Source organism: Pezoporus flaviventris, unplaced genomic scaffold, assembly GCF_033815535.1.
Source record: "Pezoporus flaviventris isolate CSIRO_AGI_PZ_B2104156 unplaced genomic scaffold, CSIRO_AGI_Pfla_v1 ptg000168l, whole genome shotgun sequence".
NCBI classification, from domain to species: Eukaryota; Metazoa; Chordata; class Aves; order Psittaciformes; family Psittacidae; genus Pezoporus; species Pezoporus flaviventris.
Genome location: NW_026892716.1, coordinates 482106 through 502877, shown reverse-complemented (window position 1 = coordinate 502877; position 20772 = coordinate 482106). Strand labels below are relative to the sequence as shown.

At 53.8% G+C, this 20772-nt stretch overlaps 2 protein-coding genes across 2 annotated transcripts in view; one reads left to right on the top strand and one right to left on the bottom strand.

Annotated features, from left to right (window-relative positions):
- The window catches only part of NUP98 (nucleoporin 98 and 96 precursor), a 304506-nt gene that overhangs the window by 193985 nt on the left and 89749 nt on the right, over nucleotides 1–20772 (bottom strand). The window lies entirely within an intron of this gene.
- On the top strand, nucleotides 9439–11047 carry LOC133283370 (olfactory receptor 51G2-like). Its single transcript, XM_061480067.1, is given in 6 exon segments — nucleotides 9439–9508; nucleotides 10198–10347; nucleotides 10350–10478; nucleotides 10481–10546; nucleotides 10549–10914; nucleotides 10917–11047. Coding segments are annotated over 6 exon segments (912 nt in total).

Genomic DNA, 20772 nt, shown 5'->3' with positions numbered 1-20772 from the left:
CTTAACATCATCCAGTTCCAACCCCCTGCCATGGGCAGGGACACCTCACACTAAACCATGGCACCCAAGGCTCTGTCCAACCTGGCCTTGAACACTGCCAGGGATGGAGCATTCACAACTTCCCTGGGCAACCCATTCCAGTGCCTCAGCACCCTCACAGGAAAGAATTTCCTCCTTAGATCCAATCTAAACTTCCCCTGTTTCAGTCTGAACCCATCACCCCTTGTCCTATCACTACAGTCCCTAATGAAGAGTCCCTCCCCAGCATCCTTGTCGCCCCCTTCACACACTGGAAGCTGCTCTGAGGTCTCCATGCAGCTTCTCCAGGCTCAACAGCCTCAACTTCCTCAGCCTATCTCCATATGGGAGCTGCTCCAGCCCCTGAGCATCCTCGTGGCCTCCTCTGACCTTGTTCCAACAGCTCCATGTCCTTTTTATGCTGAGGACACCAAAAATTGGTGAGGCAGGATTTCCCCTTGGTGAAGCCATGCTGGCTGCCACCAAGCACCTTGTTGATTTTCATGTGCCTTGGCATGCCTTCCAGGAGAATCTGCTCCAAGATGTTGCCAGGCACAGAGGTGAGACTGACTGCTCTGTAGTTCCCTGGCTCATCCATTTTCCACTTCCTGAAAATGGGGGTTATGTTTCCCTTTTTCCAGTCCGGGAACTTCACCTGACTGCCAGGATTTCTCAAATATGATGGCCAGTGGCTTCACAACTTCATTCGCCAGCTCCTTCAGGACCCACGGGTGGATTTCATCAGGACCCATGGACTTGTGCACGTTCAGGTTCTTAGATGGTCTTGAACCAGATCCTCTCCTACAGTGGACCTAGGTTCATCATTCTCACAGTCCCTGCGTCTGCCTTCCAAGACTTGGGTGGGGTGGTCAGAGCCTTTGCCATTCTTCCTGGATTCTTCAGCGTGTTCATTGCATGCTGTACCAGTCCTGTTCCTTTAGCAGGGTCTGGTTTCTTGGGTGCACTTCAACACAAGAAATGCCAAGGAATCAACCTTGCTGGTTCAGTCTCTGACCAGCCCATTTGGGTCATGCAAAGAAGCTGCTCCCCCTGCACTTGTTTCATCCACCTTACACCACCTCTATATTCCCTGCATCCTCCTCTTGACGTGCCCTGTGCCAGCAAAGGTGCCCCCAGATCCTGTGCGCACACACACACACAATGACAGGTATCTAGTGCCACATCCTGTACAGAGCATCACACCTTGAGGTTTTCTCTTTCATCTCCCCAAACTCAATCAGCCTCGCATGGACCTCTCCTACCACCATGGCAAGAAAAGCTGATCGAGTTTTATTTGTGCAATCAAGTAGCAGTAACTGGTAAAGTCACAAGTTTTGCTCATTGCAGTAGTCAAATCCAGAAGATTTTTGAGACGAGGCGCCTTGACCTCAGCTTCCCATTAGATTTGTTGCAAACTTGTGATTTATTTATAAACAGTGAAACAGGTTAAAATCCCCTCAGAGCATGAGATGCTCAGGACTGAACACAATGCACACTGAGCTGAAAACTTTAATTGCTTCCGTACTGGCAAAGCTTCCCCTGACTTTGTAAGGTTTGAAGAGCTGCTGGTGCTTCAAGTTGAGCCTTAAACTCTTTTCTCACTCAGTTCTGCCAGATCTGCCTCTGCTGCTAAGCAACAGCCATTGAATTTACCAGATACGATACACTTAACATTGTGTGCAATCCTTAGACACTGTAAATCTCCCAGCCATGCAGCTTGAGCCCCTCAAAACCATACAGCCAGCTCCTTTTGCAACCACATGTGGATGCAATGGTGCTAAAAGCCATCCAGCCCTCCTGCTCAGTGCACAGCTGCCACAAAAAAAAAGCCCCCCTGGATTTTGGGGTTTAATAGAGCTAGATTCTACAATTCCATGATTCCAGAGTGGTCATCCTGTGTGTATCCCTGCCCCAGTATAATCACAGAATGGTTTGGGTTGAAGGGACCCTAAAGCTCCTCGAGCTCCAACCCCTGCCACGGGCAGGGACCCCTTCCATAGAGCAGCTTGCTCCAAGCCCCTGTGTCCAACCTGGCCTTGAGCACTGCCAGGGATGGGGCAGCCACAGCTTCGTTCAGAAGTGATCTCTGATAAGAAACGAGCACAACCCATTGCAAACCCTTCACCCTTTCCTCAAATCATCTGTTTCAGAGCATTCTCCTAGTGTCAAGCCTGTGTCTCACTGGACCTCGTGCCTTTTGTCCTTTCTAGAAGGGAGAAGAGCAAATTATTACCTTCCTCGTGGTGTCTGCCATCCTCTTCAGGTTTGCACAAGCAAGGACAGTGCCAGAGCTATGGTCAGGCAATTGCAGGTCTTCCCAGGCGCCCGGGCTAGCACATGCTCCACCTATGTGATAACAGCTTGTCTGAATCTATTTCACCAAGGACGGGGCTGCAGCCCGATGCCTAACCCTGCTGTAAGTGACCTGCGCAGGAAGCGGAGCGAGGTTCTGACCGGCAGTGCTGTACCACAACAGCCGCTCAATGCGGGATACATAGAACTAATAAAGTAGCTCCTAACTCAGGAAGAGCTGAAGGCCACTGATGTATTGAGGTATCTGCATAGTGCCTTTCTGGATGGATTGCTCTGAGCTTGGCTCAGAGCTTGGCACCTTGCTTCAAAACCCTGGTGTAACACCAGATTGAACGAATAAAATCACCTACCCCTCTCACCCAGATGATGGGACCTGTGGTACCCACACCACCTTCAAGCCCTGCTGCTCCCTCATACCACCAAGCAACCCCTCAGGCTGACCAAGGACCTGTGTGGAAGCATTTATAGCACCCGAGGAACCTCATCAGCCCAATCACTCACTGCTGGGGCCTCAGGTGGAATCACCACAGAGGAGAAACTGCTGCCTGGGAATAGCAGGAATAGCAATGCTTTGTGAGCAAACCCGCTCCTCTCTGCCCCTGCAGGGGTTACGTGTCTCAGCAGCACCGAAGAGATCTCGGGTCTATAACCAGGGGAGATTTGATCTCCGGGGGTAGCAGCTGTGTTCTGGTATACGCTCAGCAGTGCTTGTGTCCTTCGGGCTTCATCCTGGCGGTGTAAAACTCACTTTGGGTTTGGATCCAGTGTCACTGCGCTCCTTCTGGGGCACAAGGTAACAAGTGGATTCTTAGGGCTGGGCTTTAATATCCCCTTTCATCTGGGGATCCTGAAGCATCCATGAACTTTAGGGAATGCTTTGAAAATGGGTGCTGATCCTTTGGACCTAATTTAGGTATCCCCTGTCCTTGCAGTCTGTGAGGGGGGAGGTCATGTATGAACCACAGGTGATCATCGTGGTTCTCTTCATCACGGACTTGGATCTGTTGTCTGTTGGTCTCTACCTTAGGATCTTGAGGACTGTGTAGAGCCTGGCATCCACAGAGGAGAGGAGGAAGGTATTTGGACCTGCATCTCCCATATCTGCGTCGTCCTGCTCTGCGCTTCTCTCGTCACTAACGCACAGGTTTGGTTGCCACATTGCCTCTCATGGACACATCTTGATGGCCAGTTTCTACCTCCTGTTCCCCCCTCTCCCATAAACCCCACTGTGTGTGGTGTCAAACCCAAGCAGATCATAGACTCCCAGACTGGTTTGTGTTGAAGGGACCTTAAAGCTCCTCCATTCCCAACCCCTGCCACGGGCAGGGACCCCTTCCATAGAGCAGCTTGCTCCAAGCCCCTGTGTCCACTCCAGCCTTGAACACTGCCAGGGATGGGGCAGCCACAGCTTCTCTGGGCACCCTGTGCCAGCGCCTCAGCACCCTCCCAGGGAAGAGCTTCTGCCTAAGAGCTCAGCTCAGTCTCCCCTCGGGCAGGTTCAAGCCATTCCCCTTGGCCAGTCCCTATGGCCCTTATAGATGTCCTGCCCATGTCCTAATATCCAGCCCCTCTTTGTCCTCCCCTCCTGCCCTGTTTCCAGCCTCGGGGGGTGTGAAATGTGCCAACTGCTTCTGAATCCTGTCCTGTTCCCAAGCACAGCGCCCTGCTCCCTGTCCCAAGGAAAGGCTCTGAGGGATCAGAGGCTTCCCCCGTGCTGGTCCACAGGCAGAGCTCCTGCAGGGAAACTGAGGCACGAACAGGGCGGCTGATCACACAAGTGCCATGAAATGCTCAGGGCAGGATGCCCTCAGGACAAGGGGATGCTCCCTGCTCCAACCTTGGTCTGTGCCCGGGTGCTCACTGCATTTTCTCTCAAGACAATCTAACTCCTTGCCTCCCATCCATGCACAAATTCATGGCCCCACGGGAACTAACCCCAGCCACATTAATTCTGCAGGATGTACGTGATCCACTTCAGACAACTCCCACCTCTTCTCACAGATCTTTCCATATTAATGACCTGAGACCTGGGAGAGGATTGTACGTATGTGCGGGCTCCGTTTCAGCAGCTCACTGCCCACAGCAAGCAGCGGGTCCTGCTTAGCAAGCTGACGAGGATGCTGAGTCCAGAGGTCAGCCTATGTAGCAGTGGAAACGTTTCAGAGCAGCCAGCTTTGAGTCACTGAGCTGATGGTGAGCAGGAGGTAATCAGTATTCTTGCTTGAGATGCACAGGCTGCGTTTCTTCTCCTTTTGTGTGCTGAGGGAATGAGCTGAGGAGCGCTCAGGTCCTCTCCAAGAGCTATTGATGCTGCTGGACCATTTAACTGATAGGGGTGGGGGGAAGAGGAACAAAACCACCTTGCATTGGTAGGCAACTGGGAAAGAGTGGGGCTCGGGGTGCTGGCCCTCGCTGGGGGTGATGCCTACTCCTCAGGCACAGGCACAAACCATCCTGGAGCACAAACCTGCTGCATGGGCCTTCCCCCCTCCACACTGACCCCTTCCTCCAGCCCTGTGCACACTGTGGGGTCAGGGGATCAGCTCCTGAGTCCATGGAGAGGAGCACAAACACCTGCGAGCACTGATTTTCTCCCCATCTTTTCCATTGTGGTTGTCCTCGTACGACTTGGACGTGGTTTCTGTTGCCTGAGTGATGTATTGCTGGCGAGGTCTGATTCATAGGTCACTGCTGCAGATGCAGCGCGAAGAAAGGATGAAACCCACAACATTTCTGCTGAATTAATCCATCTACCTTGTTATTTCCTCCAGGTCTCAGAATACAAAGTGGGCTCTGCGGCACCGCTGGCATGTTTATGAATGTGGGCTCTTACAAAAGCAGATCTCTGTTTGCAGGTCCACCGAATTTATGTGCCACAAGAACAAAGTCTGGGCTGTTTTCCCGGTACCTCTGTGGCTCTTGCACCTCTGACCTGGCTTTTGCAATCAGAGCCCCCCAGATAAAAATCCCCCCGTCCAGCAACTCATGTTCTATGGGTGGATCACTGCCCACGCTGGGGCCCTGCTTGCTCCCCCCAAGCTGTTCTCAGCAGCTCTTCCCTTCCTCCAGCCCAGACACCGTGGCCAAGGAGAAGGAATAAATAGTGATTTTTCACACTTGTGGGAGGCTGCCACTTCAGCTGAGCAGGGAGCTGAGGCGTTGGGCGTGCTGGGAAGGATGTGAAGTGCGTTGGGATGAAGCTCTTTATGAAAGCACTACACCCAGAGTAGTAGAGATGGGGGACTGTGGGAGAACTTTGCAATGCTGAGTATCCTGGGCTGCCTCAAAAGGAGCGTGACCAGCAGGGCGAAGGAGGTGATCCTGCCCCTCTGCTCTGCTCTCATGAGACCCCACTTGCAGCACTGGGTGCAGTGCTGGTGTCCTCAACATCAAAAGGACATGAAGCTGTTGGAATAAGCCCAGAGGAGGCCACGCGGATGAGCAGGGGCTGGAGCAGCTCCCGTATGGAGCCAGGCTGAGAAAGTTGGGGCTGTTGAGCCTGGAGAAGAGAAGCTGCGTGGAGACCTGAGAGCAGCTTCCAGTGTCTGAAGGGGGCTGCAAGGATGCTGGGGAGGGACTCTTCATCAGGGACCGCAGTGATAGGACAAGGGGTGATGGGTTCAAACTGAAACAGGGGAAGTTCAGGTTGGAGATAAGGCAGAAGCTCTTCCCTGGGAGGGTGCTGAGGCACTGGCACAGGGTGCCCAGAGAAGCTGTGGCTGCCCCATCCCTGGCAGTGCTCAAGGCCAGGTTGGACAGAGCCTTGGGTGCCACGGTTTAGTGTGAGGTGCCCCTGCCCACGGCAGGGGGCTGGAACTGGATGATGTTAAAGTCCTTTCCAACCCAAACCATTCTATGGTTCTATGATTCTATGAAGTGATAAACTGCACAGTAAATTTCAATATAGATTCATTAAAACTGAGCTGCTCTGGCAAAGCACAGCCCTAATTTTGTCCGGCATTGTGTATGACCTGTCCATTCCCACTCAGAAACAGCTGTTATCTGAGTTATCATTGGAGTTAATGAGTGTTGGACTTAGAACTTGACTCCTTGGGAGCAGCAGAGTCGCATCAGTCACTTCTTCACTCCAGACTCCTTTCCTCTCCTTGTTATCACTCAATGCCCTGGGGAAGGTGATGGCTGTTGCAGGTCAGGGGCAGTACACAGCAGTTCCTCTCTGCTGCTCCTTCCTTCTTGCTCATTTCCAGGGGTCCATGGGCTGATCCACAGGCTGCAGTCCCTTTGGGGATGTGCCTGCTCCAGTGTGGGTCCTCCACAGCCCCTAGTGGGAGTGCTTCCACCACCATGGAGCACCTCCTATTGCTCTGCCCTCCATGTTCCCTGTGCCGTTTCTCTCTGTTCACTCCTCTCTTGGTCTGACATTTCCTGCCCTTTCCTAAACATGTTTCCACAAGCACCTCTGTCTGGCTCAGCTCTGGTGCAGGAGGCTGGACCTGGATGGTCTTTAAGGTCCCTTCCAGTTCTAACCACTCTACAACCCTGAGATGGGTCTGTTACTGATGTAGCTGGAACCATCTGTGTCCTGTGTCTGGCACATGGCAGCCCTTCACCTCCCTCCTGGCCACCCCTGCAGCCCCTCTACAGCCAAGCCCTTCCCATCCACATCCAGTACAGCCCCCCCCCCCCCCCATCTTGAGCTGCTATTACAGATACTGTTTGCTTTGTGGTGTGTGGATAATGAGTTAATTTGTTCCTAACTCAGGAAATGAAGCTCTTAATCAGATTTGTGCTGGAAATTTCTGCTTCCACAAAGTGGCGTTTGTCTGTTCCTCCCAGAGATAATTTCCTAAATTATAGGCAGTGAATAAATACCAGAAAAAGAAGGCACAGTGAAAAAGTGAATAGTAGATGGAAGCGGTTTATAGTGTCTGTCTGTCTCATCCTGCCTGGGGTGCACTGGGATGCACTGCAGGGAAAGGAGCAAGTCCCAGCTCAGCGTTAACTCCTGAAGGGCTCTGACCGCATCCATAAAGCCATCAATGGGATGAGCTCGTGTTGCCTTTTATGACAGCACTAGTGCTTATTGCATGAAGTGTGTTTGCTCGACAATTTGCAGTCATAAAACATTGCTATTTGTGTTGTGATAGTGGCTGAGAGCCTGCCAAGGGCTAGGGCAGCACGCTGCAGAGTCAGAGCAGGACATCCCCTGTCTCCAAAGCCACCAATCCAAGGCAAGGGAAGTCAGGAGCTGGGCGCAGTTCTGTCACCAGGGATTGTCACTGAAATCAGGATCCTGCTCTGTACCTGTTTGGTTCTCACCCTGAAGAAGGAGGTTGAGCACAGCAGGCACCAGGATCACAGAATCCTACGGTCCTAGGTTGGAAGGACCTCAAGGATCATCTGCTCCATGAGCTGCACAGGGGCACCCAGGAGGGGGAAGGCCCCAGGACCCGCCCTGCAGAGGTTTCACAGAGCAAGGGCATTTTCTGCATACACATTTTTCACCCAATTTCTTTCTGTTTTCCTCACCCAAACCTGCCTCGCCCCCTCTGTCACACTGCTCTGTTTCCAAAGGCAGGGAAGCGTGCCTGTAGCCAGCCCCATGGTGTCTCATCCCTGAAGAGCACAGAACTCGCTGTGCTCCGGGTGAGCCCCGTGGGGTTTGCTCTGGGTTAAAGGCAGCTCCCCAGCCCTCTGCAGTGCCTGCCTGCAGCACTCTGCACCCCGGGCCGCTCCTGCTCCCCAGCCCCATCCTCTGCTGTCACCAGGTAAGTGCAGGGTGGGCTGCAGGAGGATGGCAGGACAGGGATGCTCTTCCTCTGCAAGGGCAGTGTGTTTGAGGGCATCAGAACAAGGATTTGGGGGATTCTCTGGCAGAAACAACAAAGCAGCATACGGGAAAAGTGCTGAGGGCAAATTGCTTTAGTAAATCTTACTTTTGGTCTTACATACGGGCTTCCTGCAAAAAAACACCCTAAAAAGCTGACCTTGGTCAATAATTACACATTTCCTTCATTCTCTCAAGTGTTGCACAAGCAGGATGTGTAAATTCATTTCACAGGCCCATAGACTGGTTTGGGTTGAAGGGATCTTGAAGCTCATCCAGTTCCAACCCCCTGCCACGGGCAGGGACCCCTTCCACTGTGATGACAGCCTGGGGTCAGGGAGCTCCTGGATGCAGAAGGAGGAGAAGGGGGATGAGACCTGGAGATCAGCCCTGGGAATGAAGGATCAGCCTTGCCCATGCTGGTCCTGCAAGGCAGAAGCATCTGGACATGAGAGGGAAGGGGGGATGGAGGGGGAGATGAAGGCAGAGAAAGATCAGTGTTTGTGCTGGACCGAATGCGATCAGACGACAGAGATAACATCTCCCTGCAGGATGAGAAGCAGCCTCATTCTGTGTGGCTCTGCATTGATTCCTTCCCTTTTAGTGTAAGCATGGCAAAATATAATGCTTCAGAGCGCCTTATCAGCTAAGCCTGCAGGTCAATTAACCAAACCACCCCGGTGGGAGGAAGATGGGTTTGTGCTTTCCAGCTGGCAGAAAGGTGAAATGGAAAGAAAGAAATCCAGAGGTTCAAACGAGACCAAGAAGCTGAAGTGGTGCTTTGTCTGCCTGAGGCTGCTAGGAAAACCAAGAGGAAACCACCAGCTTTCCTGGGCAGCTTCACTGCCCCTGAGCACGAGCACCAGATGTGATGCCCAGCCACAGGAGGCTGGGAAGGCAGGGGAGATTTCCAGATCATTATTGCAAACAGGCTTCTCTGCCAATGCAGTTGAATTCAGGGCATCTTAAAGGCACCAGCTCCACAGCTGGTCATAGCCGCACATCCTCAGCTCTTGCCACACAGAGCATGTCTCTATTCAGCTGGAATTCAGCTGGAATTCCCACACTGGAGGAGCACAGAATGGGTAAGTTTTGTCCCGGACGCACTGGGACCTCATCTGCTCTCAGAGGTAAGTAAGTGTTTTCACATGGCCAAAGGGTCAGACCTGAAAGGCAGCAGTGGGAGAGCAGCTCTGCCTGCAGACTGGTGCTGGGCTCACGTTGATGCTGTGCTCTTGAGCAGCCCATGGTGCAGGTCTTCAGAAACCACTTCAGAGGAAAGAGTCACACGGGGACAATATAGAGCTGAGTGCCCTGGGATGAGGGGAAAAAGTGTTCTGAAACTGAACCAAGCAGCGTGGGAGAGGGAGAACAGAGACAGCAAAAGAGGTAAGTGAGGGTGTAAAGAAAGCCAAGGAGGTGGAGATCCCCCCTTGCTCCTGGCGGTGGGGGCAAAGGCATTGTAGAAACCTGGAGAGGGGCTTGGGACAAGGGCCTGTAGGGACAGGCCAAGGGAATGGCTTTAACCTGCCCGAGGGGAGACTGAGCTGAGCTCTTAGGCAGAAGCTCTTCCCTGGGAGGGTGCTGAGGCGCTGGCACAGGGTGCCCAGAGAAGCTGTGGCTGCCCCATCCCTGGCAGTGCTCAAGGCCAGGTTGGACACGGGCTTGGAGCAAGCTGCTCTATGGAAGGGCTCCCTTCATCCCAAACCAGTGCATGATCCTGCAGTTTAAAGGCTAGGGATTGAGTACAACGAGGGGAGACATGTTAAACGCCTCTTTATCTGCTGCTGTGCACAGCCCAGACAGTGATCTTGGGACTGGTCTGCTGTGTCTTCAGGCTGATGTGATGGTTATTCATGAGGGCAGCTGCACAGAGGGTTTTTGGCTGTTGGAGCCTGTCCTCCCAGCACCACTGCAGATGGGGTATCTGGGGTGTCTCATAGCAGGGCTTTTATTCCACAACATTGTTATTTCCAGCCCCTCGGACCATCCGTTCTTGAGACGTCATCTTCCAATGGGACTGAGTCCAGTCCCCTGCCCTGCATCCTCACCAGCATTCCCAGTCTGCCGGTGAGCAGCTACTGGGTGGCATTGCCTCTGCTGCCCCTACCTCCTCATGCTCCTGGGGAGCTGCACCTTGCTCTGGGTGACACGGACAGACCACAGGCTCCGTACGCCCATGTGCTACCTGCTCTCCGTGCTGTCCATGGCAGAGCTGGGCTTGTCCCTGCCACCACGCTGGCCATTTTCTGGTTTGAGTCCACCTCCCTGTGTTTCGAGGCATGCGCTGCGCAGACGCACTTCATCCACTGCTTCTCTGCCGTCGAGTTGGGGGTCCTGGTGGCCACGGCTTTGGACCGCTCTGTGCTATTTGCTCCCCTCTGTCCTACACCTCTGCCCTGACAAGCTCCCTCATAGTGAAGGCAGGGGGGTGATCTTCATGCAGGGCACCTGCGTGGTGCCCCCTGTTGCTGTCCTGATTCAGAAGCTCCTTTCCCGTGTCCTGTCTCACTCCTGCCTGCACCAGGACATGCTGAGGCTGCTCTGTGGGGATGTCCTGGTCACCAGCTCGTACGGGCTGACTGCGGTGACACTGACCAGGGGCCGGGACTCCCTGACCATCCTCCTGCCTTACGTGATGATCCTCAGGGCCCGCCTGAGCATCGTCTCCCAGGGAGCACGAGCCAAAGCTTTCAGCACGTGCATCTCCCACCTCTGCGCTGTCCTGGTCTTCCGCATCCCGCTCCTCAGCTTGTCCATCATCCACAGGTTTGGGGAGAGCCTCCCCCCCCTCACACCCTCCTGGCTGATGTTTACCTCCTGGTGCCTCCTGCCCTGACCCCACTCGTGTGCAGCTGGAAAACCAAGCGAATCCATGGGAGGATCCTTGTGCTGCTCTGCCAGAGGGGGACCCAGCAGTGGATTTAATGCCAGAGGGGGCCAAAGCGATGCCCCAAAGCCGATTTCTCCCTTTCCTCCCCAGCCTGGCTGCTCATGGGCAGTATCATCTCCTGGAGAAAATCACTCGTTCTCCTTCACTTCCCAGGAGAAGCCTGTCACCTCCCCTGCACCTTTCCTCTGCACGGAGGGATGGACTGTGGCAATCCCCACTGCTCCTCTTTGGGATGCCCCACCTCTCAGAGAGCCTGCAGGGCTGTTGTGGCCCTGTGGGAAGCTGTTCTCCCTGCAGGTGGGGAGAGAGCAGGCTGCTGAGAGCAGGCTCTGGCAAGGAATCCACTGCTGGAGCAGCAGCTCTGGTCTCTGAAGGAACACAAACGCTGTTGCCAGACCTGGGCTTTTAATTACAATATCCCCATGTTGGCCCATTATATGGAAGCGTCAGTTCCCAGAGTTACGGAATGAGGTTTCATTATACAAACAATGTGATTCACATCTTTGCAGCTATGGAGACAGAAGCTCATGGCCCAGGGACTGCAACCTGAGGACACAGACCCAGAGAAACGAGCCAGGTCTCACTGCAGGGCCTGCAAGGGGAGGGTTTGGGTTTTGCTGTCTCATGATATCAAATCCTCTGCTAAAAGCCTTCTGAAAACATGACAGGAATCTCTCCCCACCTCCAGGTTATGTTCCAGATGAGGATGGGCTGGTCTGGAATGGAGGTACAGGGGGCAGTGGGATGCAATGACATCCAGGGTGCTCTTTGTACATTGCCACTTTTCCTTCGGGACACACACGGTGTGTGAGTGACAGCATCAGGCTGTCATTAGAGGAGCCTCCAGCCCATCCCAAAGCAACATACCTCCTGATTAACACCTTTGTCACTGTGTAAAGCCAAATCCCTGTGACCTGCTTGGGTCTGCAGGGTGATGCCAAAGCATTTGCTCCTTTCTGACCCCAAATCAGCACCTTCAGGAGGCTGACCTTCTCCTTTGGGCTATCTCAGCCCAGCATTTGCCTCATCCCAGTAGCTGAGTGGTGGAGAAGCAGGGTGAAAAGGAGGAGAAAGAGAAACCACGAGCTTGCGGCCCCATCTCAGGGGGGGGAGCGTGCTGCAGGGATGCTGCGAGCAGTGCTTGTGCTGGGGGGGTGCAGGCAGAGGAAACCACTGATTTCAGTGCAGGCGCTTGGCAGGGTCGGTGTCCAGCCACACAAAGAGCTCAAGAACTGGAGCTTGGGATGTTCTGGCCATCTGCCAGCAGGCTCCAGCAAACTGGGAGGTGCTGGATGCTCCTGGGATGTGCTGGGGACTTTCGGTGGGGAGAACAAATGGTGTCTCTGTTCTGCTTTCCCTTTGCTCCCCACGCACCCCAGACAGCTCCAAAAGCTGCTTTGGTCCGTGTTCTCCTGCTGTGCTCAGGGCTGCTGTGGAGAACCCAAACGGCAAAGATCAGTTCTGAGGACGGGACACAGGGGCTTTGGTGCTTTTATTTTTGGCATGAGAATCATGGGGAAAGTACCAGAGTTTTTCCTTGCTTTCATGCTCTGTCACTTCCCGAGTCTCTTCAGTGTGCTCCCTGGGAGGTGCCAAGCACTATAGCCAGCAAGAACACACGGGTGCTGCTGTGCACGTGGCAAAGCATCGTGTTAGCCACATGCTGGGAAGGGACCGGTGTCTGCAGGGGAAAGGTGCAAAACCAAAGGTGGGTGAAGGTGGCTGCACGGCAAATGTGAGTGTTCAACACGCAGACCCCGGCCTCGTGGCTGGGAAGCTGCCAAAAGTCTTTCCTGTGTTCTTCCAAGGGTTCATGAAGGGCATGACTGAAGATGGGAACCTCTGCATGTCCAGGTAGTGCCTGCTGGAGGCGTGGGGCAGCTCTGATCTGCCAGCAAGAGGTCAGAAGCTGGGGACCTTCATTATAGCCTCTTCACAGGGTGGTCTTTAGCTGTGCTTGCATAGGTATTTGTCTGCAGGGCACGTTGAGAGTATGGGAGGACATTGTTCACTGATCTGTAAAGGGGCTTTGGAGTCATCATGTGGCTTTTACACAGAATGGCAATAACCTCAGGCACTTAAAGGAACCACAAACACCTCACACTGTCACAGGGCTGGCTGGCGGTGCCTGGGTTGGTGCGTGTAAAACGTTGCTCACCAGTTACACACAAGAACCAAGTAAGAAATGACTTGAGGATGCTTGTTCGGGTCCGTGCGGGCAGCGCACGTTTTGCAGAAGTGGGCTCAGAGCACCTGGTGAAGAGCTTGTTAAAGGAATACCTCTGTAGGACACGCAAAACAGGAGAGCCTCAAAGAGAGAAGAACACGTGGGACCCCTCGGCCAGCGCTGAGGAAGGTGAGTGCTCTGTGCAAACAGCCCTGCTCATGGCAGTGAACACGGCATGCTGCTAGGGCAGGGCTGCAGTCACCGGCCCTGCAAGCGTTCACACACCGTGGAGATGAGGTCCTCAGTGCCATGGGGCAGCGCTGGCCTTGGAGTGCGGGGCACGGTTGGACTGGATGAGCTTAAAGGCCTTTTCCAACCTGGCTGGTTCCATAATTAGTTTCTATCTATCCTAAAACCACCTCACCCACACTACAGGGTAACCTGGCAGGTACCACGCAGCAGCTTGGCTCAGGTTCCAGTATGAAATGGGCTGCCTTGAGATGTGCAGAGGCTGCTGTGAACCAGACTGAGTCAGCTGAATGCTCTGGCTGAGCTTATTTTGGCTGGGTGGTTCTGTTCAGCAATGAGCAGAGCTGAGCATGAGGAGCAGAAGCTGCTGGAGCCTTGGGCTGAAAGCAGCCGGCTCCCACCTAGATAAAGCTGAACTTAATTTACAACCTGGGCTTAGTTATGCAAGCGAAGGCTTTGAGACCAGTGAGGATTGGAAGATAAAGGAGATACCTCCCTCTGCAGGGAGCAACTAACCAGAGAGATAGGAAGGAATTGAGAGATAAGAAGGAATTTGCATCCAGACAATGATAAGGACCTAATGACGGGTTACCCCCTCTTCATCTTCTGCAGTGACAGGACAACAGGGAATGTGTTCAGACTGAAACAGGATAGATTAGGTTGGAGGTAAGGCAGAAGCTCTTCCCTGTGAGAGTGCTGAGGCGCTGGCACAGGGTGCCCAGAGAAGCTGTGGCTGCCCCATCCCTGGCAGTGCTCAAGGCCAGGTTGGACACAGGGGCTTGGAGCAAGCTGCTCTATGGAAGGGGTCCCTGCCTGTGGCAGGGGTGGGAACTGGAGGAGCTTTAAGCTCCCTTCACCCCAAACCATTCCATGATTCTATAATGAGGAGAACCCTGACCAAAATTCACCACGGGACCAAGACAGAAGTGCAAGACTCATGCTCAGCACCTGATGGTCAGGTGCATGGAACATCAGGGTATAAAACCCCTGTAATTTCTTTGCTCTGGGTCCCTCCCTGGCAGCACCAGCTCTGGCTGCTCCTGTTCCTGTCCCACAGTTATTACATTATTATTCTAAGAATGAGCCATAGCCTCACAGAAGCGTTTGGGTTGGAAAGGACCTTGAGATCACCCGAGACTGCTCCGGGAAACGCAGGGTGAGGAATTCTCTTTAGCATCCACCATTCCTGCAGCTCCCCTGAGCCCGGCTCTCCTCCGGCTGCCCCCGATTCCCAGCTTCATTTAATCATTGACAGGCGTGCGTGTGCCCAGCGCCGCTGTTTGCTCCTCTCTGTTTGACTTTCCGAGCAATAACGTACACACCAGTTCTGCTACAAGTGCTTCCCACGTGTCCATCCTGTCCCTTATCTGCATTTGCTCAGCCCTGCACCTCCATTTGCCACCACACAATTCCCTTGTGCAGGCAAAATGCGTGAGCTGGGAACTTCGCAGCAGCGCCTTTGCAGGCTGGTAAATACAGGAGCTCTGGTGATGTGAGAGTAAATGATGCCCAGACGCTGCCTCACGTGCGTCTGATTCTGGTCAATATTTGCTTTGTACCAATCTCCTCCTGGAGCCGTGTGTGAAAGCTTCCTGCTGGAGGGGCCGAGCACGAGCTGCCCCTGCGATGGCTCCAGCTGGTTTTGTGTTACCTGATTTCACAGCGTTTGTCTTCCCAGAGGATGTGGCGGCCGCCGCAGAGCTCCCTACTGTAAAACTCCTCTGCTGCGCGAGAGGTTAAAGATGGGCCCTAACTATGAAGTGAAGGGAGCCTACAGACAAACTGGGTCGGAGCTGGGGTACTCTGATGATACCACTGAGATACTTCTTCCGTTCCATTATCTCCAGTAGCACCCATCCAGCCCCTCTGCTTCTGCATCTTGAGAACTTTGTAGTAAATCAACATGAATGGGGGGACCCTGAGAAGGGTTCACTGGGAAAATTTGCTTTCTCTTTGGACTGGGACAGGGAGCAGTCTTCTGACTCTGTTTAAGTCCACAAAATCCTCTGCTGATGCCTCCACACCGCTGTGTTTGTACATCACTGGCCAGAGCAGCTTTTAGCTCCATCTAATCAGGTTTCATGCATTAATCTCAACCCTGAGAATGAAGTAGGTCATGGCTGAGGCCAAAAGTGAATCGGACTTTTTAAGTACACAAAGTGGGACACCGTTAAAGGCTCACAGCTTGTCAAAGTGCTGAGGAAAAACCCCAAGAATCCAGCTTCTGGGTTTCCCTGCATTCAGCTGGATTCAGTGTCCCAGATCTGGGTCTGGGGCTCCAGCTCCCATGACAGTCAGAGGTCCATGAAGCCCACGGAGCTGTGGAGCACATCTGCTCTAAGGTGAGCTGAGATGCTCTCAGGGTTCAAACAAGGAAGGTTCAAACTAAACCAAGCCCCAAACCCACATCCTGGATAGCAAACATCTTGAATTGCACCGGGTGAGTGTGACCCCTCGGGGTGCTGGCAGCTCTGCAGGTCATGGCTGAATAAACCCTCAGCTTTGGCTCGCAGGTGTCCTTCGAGGAGCTCAAGTTAGGCTTCAGGATGTGCAGAGTAATCCTGGCCTCCAGCTGTGGGAGAAAGTGAGGCTCATGGCTGCTGAGCCCGACCTTGCTGGATCAATGAGGGGCACGGGTAGACCGTGCCTGGGAGCTGCTGCTCACTGCCACGGGGGCATGGCTCCCCTGTCCTCCTCCTCTTCCTCCTTCTCCTCCTTCTTCTTCTCCTTCTCCTTCCCCTTCTCTTCTCCTTCCCCTTCTCCCCTTCTCCTTCTCCTTCTCCTTCCCCTTCCCCTTCCCCTTCTCCTTCCCCTTCTCCTTCCCCTTCCCCTTCCCCTTCTCCTTCTCCTTCCCCTTCTCTTCTCCTTCCCCTTCCTCTTCCCCTTCCCCTTCCCCTTCCCCTTCCCCTTCCCCTTCTCCTTCTCCTTCCCTCTCAGCAACTCAGTTAAACATGGCAAGTCTTGTGTCTGCCAGCCCTATCATTGTATCTCTTCTTGCAGTAAGGAGGAGTTTATCCAACCTCATTTAGAAGCCCATGAACACATTTCAATGCAAGGGATGGACCAGATGAGCTCTTCAAGTCCCTTTTGACCAAATTGTCTATGAATTCTAGGATTAGCACAGAGCAGACTGCTTAAAACTGTAGCATCATGGCTTGGATGGTCCTTAGGGCACTTAGTTAAGCATTTATCTCTGCCTCCATTGCAGGGCGCTGCATTACTGACTCAGCCACAGCATCCAGAAACTATTCCTCAGCAACAGCAACATCTTTAACCACCAGACACCCATCATGATGGATGGTCTCTGTGCTCCAATCTCTATTCTTGCTAGAAACTACATCCCCGTGTTGCAAAGGTGAAGAAAAGCTTCCATGCACTCAGACAAGTTTCGTGTTTTGTCCTCAGATCCAGTCCTACCGGTACCCTGTGGCTGTCCTTGTGGTGCTTCATCTTCTGGCCCCTGAGACGATGATGCTGGACATCACAGAGCAGTGTCTCAGAGCCCTGAAACCAGCACCTCTCCCATCACTCTTCCCCAGTTCCCACCTCTTCCCTTCTCCTGTGAGGACTCGTGCTTGTTCACAGCCTGGGGAAGCAGCAGGAGGGACACCCAGGGCATCTCTGCAGGAGACCTGAAAACCAGATTGTCCAAAAGGCAGAATTTTGGTCACAGATTTGCTTTCCAAGGGGATGTTGCTCTCAAAAGAACTGGAAGATCGATGCGCACCAATCTAATGGATCTGTTTCCTTTTGCTTCCACCTTTTGTTCTGGAAAAGAGAAGGTGGAGGCTTTTTTTGGGAGGCTTTTCTGCCTTGAGAAGTTATTTCAGATTCACGTCTGGTCTGTGCAACAACCAAACAACACCCGGTGCGTGCAGGAGCAGCAGCAGGGGTCTGACTTCACTCAACGTCAGAGTCACTCGTACGTCAGTTATCAAATCCCCTTCATCCTTCCCCAGTCCCTTTCGGAAGCGGAGCCGTCTGACGGCGTTGTCTCGTTTGCCAGATTGGATTTCAAGCAGGTCGATGATGTCTCAGGGTTTGCTTTGAAGAACTCATGCTGCAGAGCAGCGATGTAATGTCATTACTGCCCCGCCACGGCTCGTGCTCAGCCTCCGCCGCTGTTACCCACATGCCCGCTGCAATATCTCCTTCAAATCACGTCTGATCACCTAAACCCACAAACCACGTTGGTGAGATCAAACCCGGCGTCTTCTCCAGCTTTTCACAGTGATGGTGTGGAACCTCTCTTTAAACGTGGCACGTTCAAAGGGGTAAAGGCAAATGTGGAATTCCTGTGGGACACGTGCAGTGCGATCCGGCCACCTGGATCCAGATAGGGACTGGAACCCCTTTGGATTGATTGATTCATTGGCACAGGAAATCTTCCTGTAGGGCAGGTAGTGGCTGTTCCTGCCCTCAGTGAGCACCTGGATCCATTTGATCCCTTTTTAGGCACTCAGGGATGCACCTCAAGCAAGGTGATCTTTCCACATGCACTTTTTGGGTTCGTTTTTGGCAGAACAGTGATGTCTCTGCTGGTAATGCCATGTCCTCTCCTTCCTCTCCTTCTGGTGACCTCAGGGCAGCCTCCAGTGTCTGAAGGGGGCTACAAAAGTGCTGGAGCTCTTCAGGACTGCAGAGATAGGAGAAGGGGTGATGGGTTCAAACTGAAACAGGGCAAGTTCCAGTCGGAGATAAGGCAGAAGCTCTTCCCAGGGAGGGTGCTGAGGCGCTGGCACAGGGTGCCCAGAGAAGCTGTGGCTGCCCCATCCCTGGCAGTGCTCAAGGCCAGGTTGGACACAGGGGCTTGTGAGGAAGTCCCCACAAAAGGATGCTTGTCCAGGAGCCTTGGCACTGCTGAGTTTGGGGACCAGGCACGTTCTCATTGGGGTCACACAGCAGCAGCGCGTTTCGCAGCTTTGCCTCCACATTCTTTGCCCATCAGGGTTAATTCATCACATCCCAGATGTTCGTTCAGGCAGCATTATCCTGCTGGAGGAGGCTTGGGCCGCGCTGTACATGCTCTGCATGACGCTGTATTCTAGCAACTTACATTCAGGTCATGCTGACCTACGCTCACCTCTCCGTTGCCTCTGAATCACCTTTATCTGCCAGCTTTGCTTTACACAGGAAAATGAAATAGAGGGCTTGCAATGTTTGCAGATACCCCCAGGATTGTTTGATTTTCCACCCCACGCACTAAAAGCAGAGGCTCTGCTGCTTTGCCGCAGCACTCCCTGTCCTCTGCGGCTTCTGGATCCCCCCATCCTATTATCCACCTGATGTACCCAGCCAGGCATTAACTGTGTCAATGTTTGCCCGCACAAGGGCTCATTCCCTTCCCGGGCTGCAGCGCGGTGACCAAGGGCAGCAGCGCAGGAGCTGTGTTGAGTTCACTTCACCCAGGGCTTTGTGATGGTTTCAGTCAGAGGCACTGCTCAGACAGCCCGGGCGGCTCGTCCTCAGGCTTCAGCACAGGCTTCGGCACAGGCTCAGCTCCACGCAGGTTCCGCTGCCCTGCTCCACGCAGAGGACCATGCTGCAGTGAGGTTGCATGCCTCGCAGTTCCTTCCAGGCTCTGTGTGGGGTCACCCTGCTGCTCCCAAGGTGGTGTAGTTGAATTAGACAGGTTTCAGGGTGGATGTCAGAGCTGGAGACTGCAGTGCTCTGGGGGAAGATCGATTCCTGTTTGCAGCCACTGACCAAGGGGTTTTGCTTGAAGAGATGCACGAGGTGGACACTAAACCCAGGAGCATCCGTACACGAGAACCTGGAGAGCCTGGGAGGGTTTTACCGCAGCTGCTCCTGGCGCTGTCGTGGCAGGAGCTCGGCACAGGACCAGGGGCCAGTGAAGGTCTCTGCAGATGTGGCAGTTGCACAGTTACAGGAACAGTCACACCTGGGCTTCACCTCCTCTCGGTCCTGCCTTTCACAGGCTACACAAAGCCTCGCCGCCAGCTCAGATACCTCAAACACACCCCCTGATCCAGGGGACTCGTTTGTCCTCCCCTCTCCCATGCCCATGTACAGCTGCCCCTGGCCCGAGTCCTGGCACATGTAAGTCCCTCCTGCACTTACTGCAACCCAGACTGGAGCCTCCCTTCTCCATCCTTCCCCAGGACTTAGGACGTGGCTTAGGGGTGGACGTGGTGGTTTTAGGACTTGATGATATTGAGGGTCTTTTCCAACCTAAATGATTCTGTGCTTCTGTGACTTCTCATCACAAAGCCTGGCCCCATGACATCCTTCTGCAGCATCTACCCACACCTTTCAGGACAGGACTGTAGTCCTGGCCCCACCAGTTCCATCATCTTCAAGCACAACCCTCTCACACACACAGAGAACAGGGATCAGCAACAACGGCCCCTGCTGCTGGATCTTAGGTTTCTGCCCCATTGCATGTGCCCTGGGTGGTTACCTGGAGCTACAGCCTCATCCCTGCAGCCCAGAGGAGAGGGAATCCCCCTCACAGTAAGTCCCAGAGGAGATCCCAGCGCAGCAGAGCTGCCCAGCTCAGGCTGTGTGGTCCTCTGGGGGATCTGAAAAGAGGCTGGTCCATGTCCCAGCCCCCCCCCCCCCCAGCTCCTTTCCTCAGAGCTATTTCTGCCCCTCAGTAAATGGGCGACTTGGATGAACGTTGCTTCACTGCTGGTGATGCCAGAGCTGCCGGTGCCAATGCTGCTCCTTGGTAGGAAGTGAAAAGAGCAGCCTGCCAAGGAGCAGACCTCCCTTCTGGGCTGCAGCCCCCCTCCCACACAGTCGCTGCAGCCAAAGAAACCCGTGTGTGATCAAACAGCATTCGACTATTTGAAACTCTCTGAAGCAGAGGAGGATGGGACATGGAATGGCTTGGGCTGCGAGGACCTTCAGGTTATCCAGTCCCACTCTCTGCCACGTCCAGCCTAGCCTTGAACACTGCCAGGGATGAAGCAGCCCCAACTTCCTCAGCCTGTCTGCATACAGGAGCTGCTCCAGCCCCTGATCATCCTCAAGGCCCTAACTGCCTGCCAGCATCCCCTGCCCTGGACCTGCCAAGGCTGGAGCAACCCTGAGGGACACTGCTGGGCTGGCAGGAGGCAGAACCCTCCCAGCAGCAGCCTTTGAGCCTCAGCATTCAGTTCAGACCCGTGTGTGGACACAGACGGTGGAATCCTGCACTAGGAGGAAAGAGGAAAGTCAGAACTGGTTCCAGTGTGGTCACTGGGGCTTGGAGCACCCTGCTCCAGTGGAAGGTGTCCCTGCCCATGGCAGGGGTTGGAGCTGGAGGAGCTTTAAGGTCCCTTCAACCTGCTCCTGTTCTCCTGGATCTTCCTCACGCCTTTCCTCTCCTTGTTTGTGTTT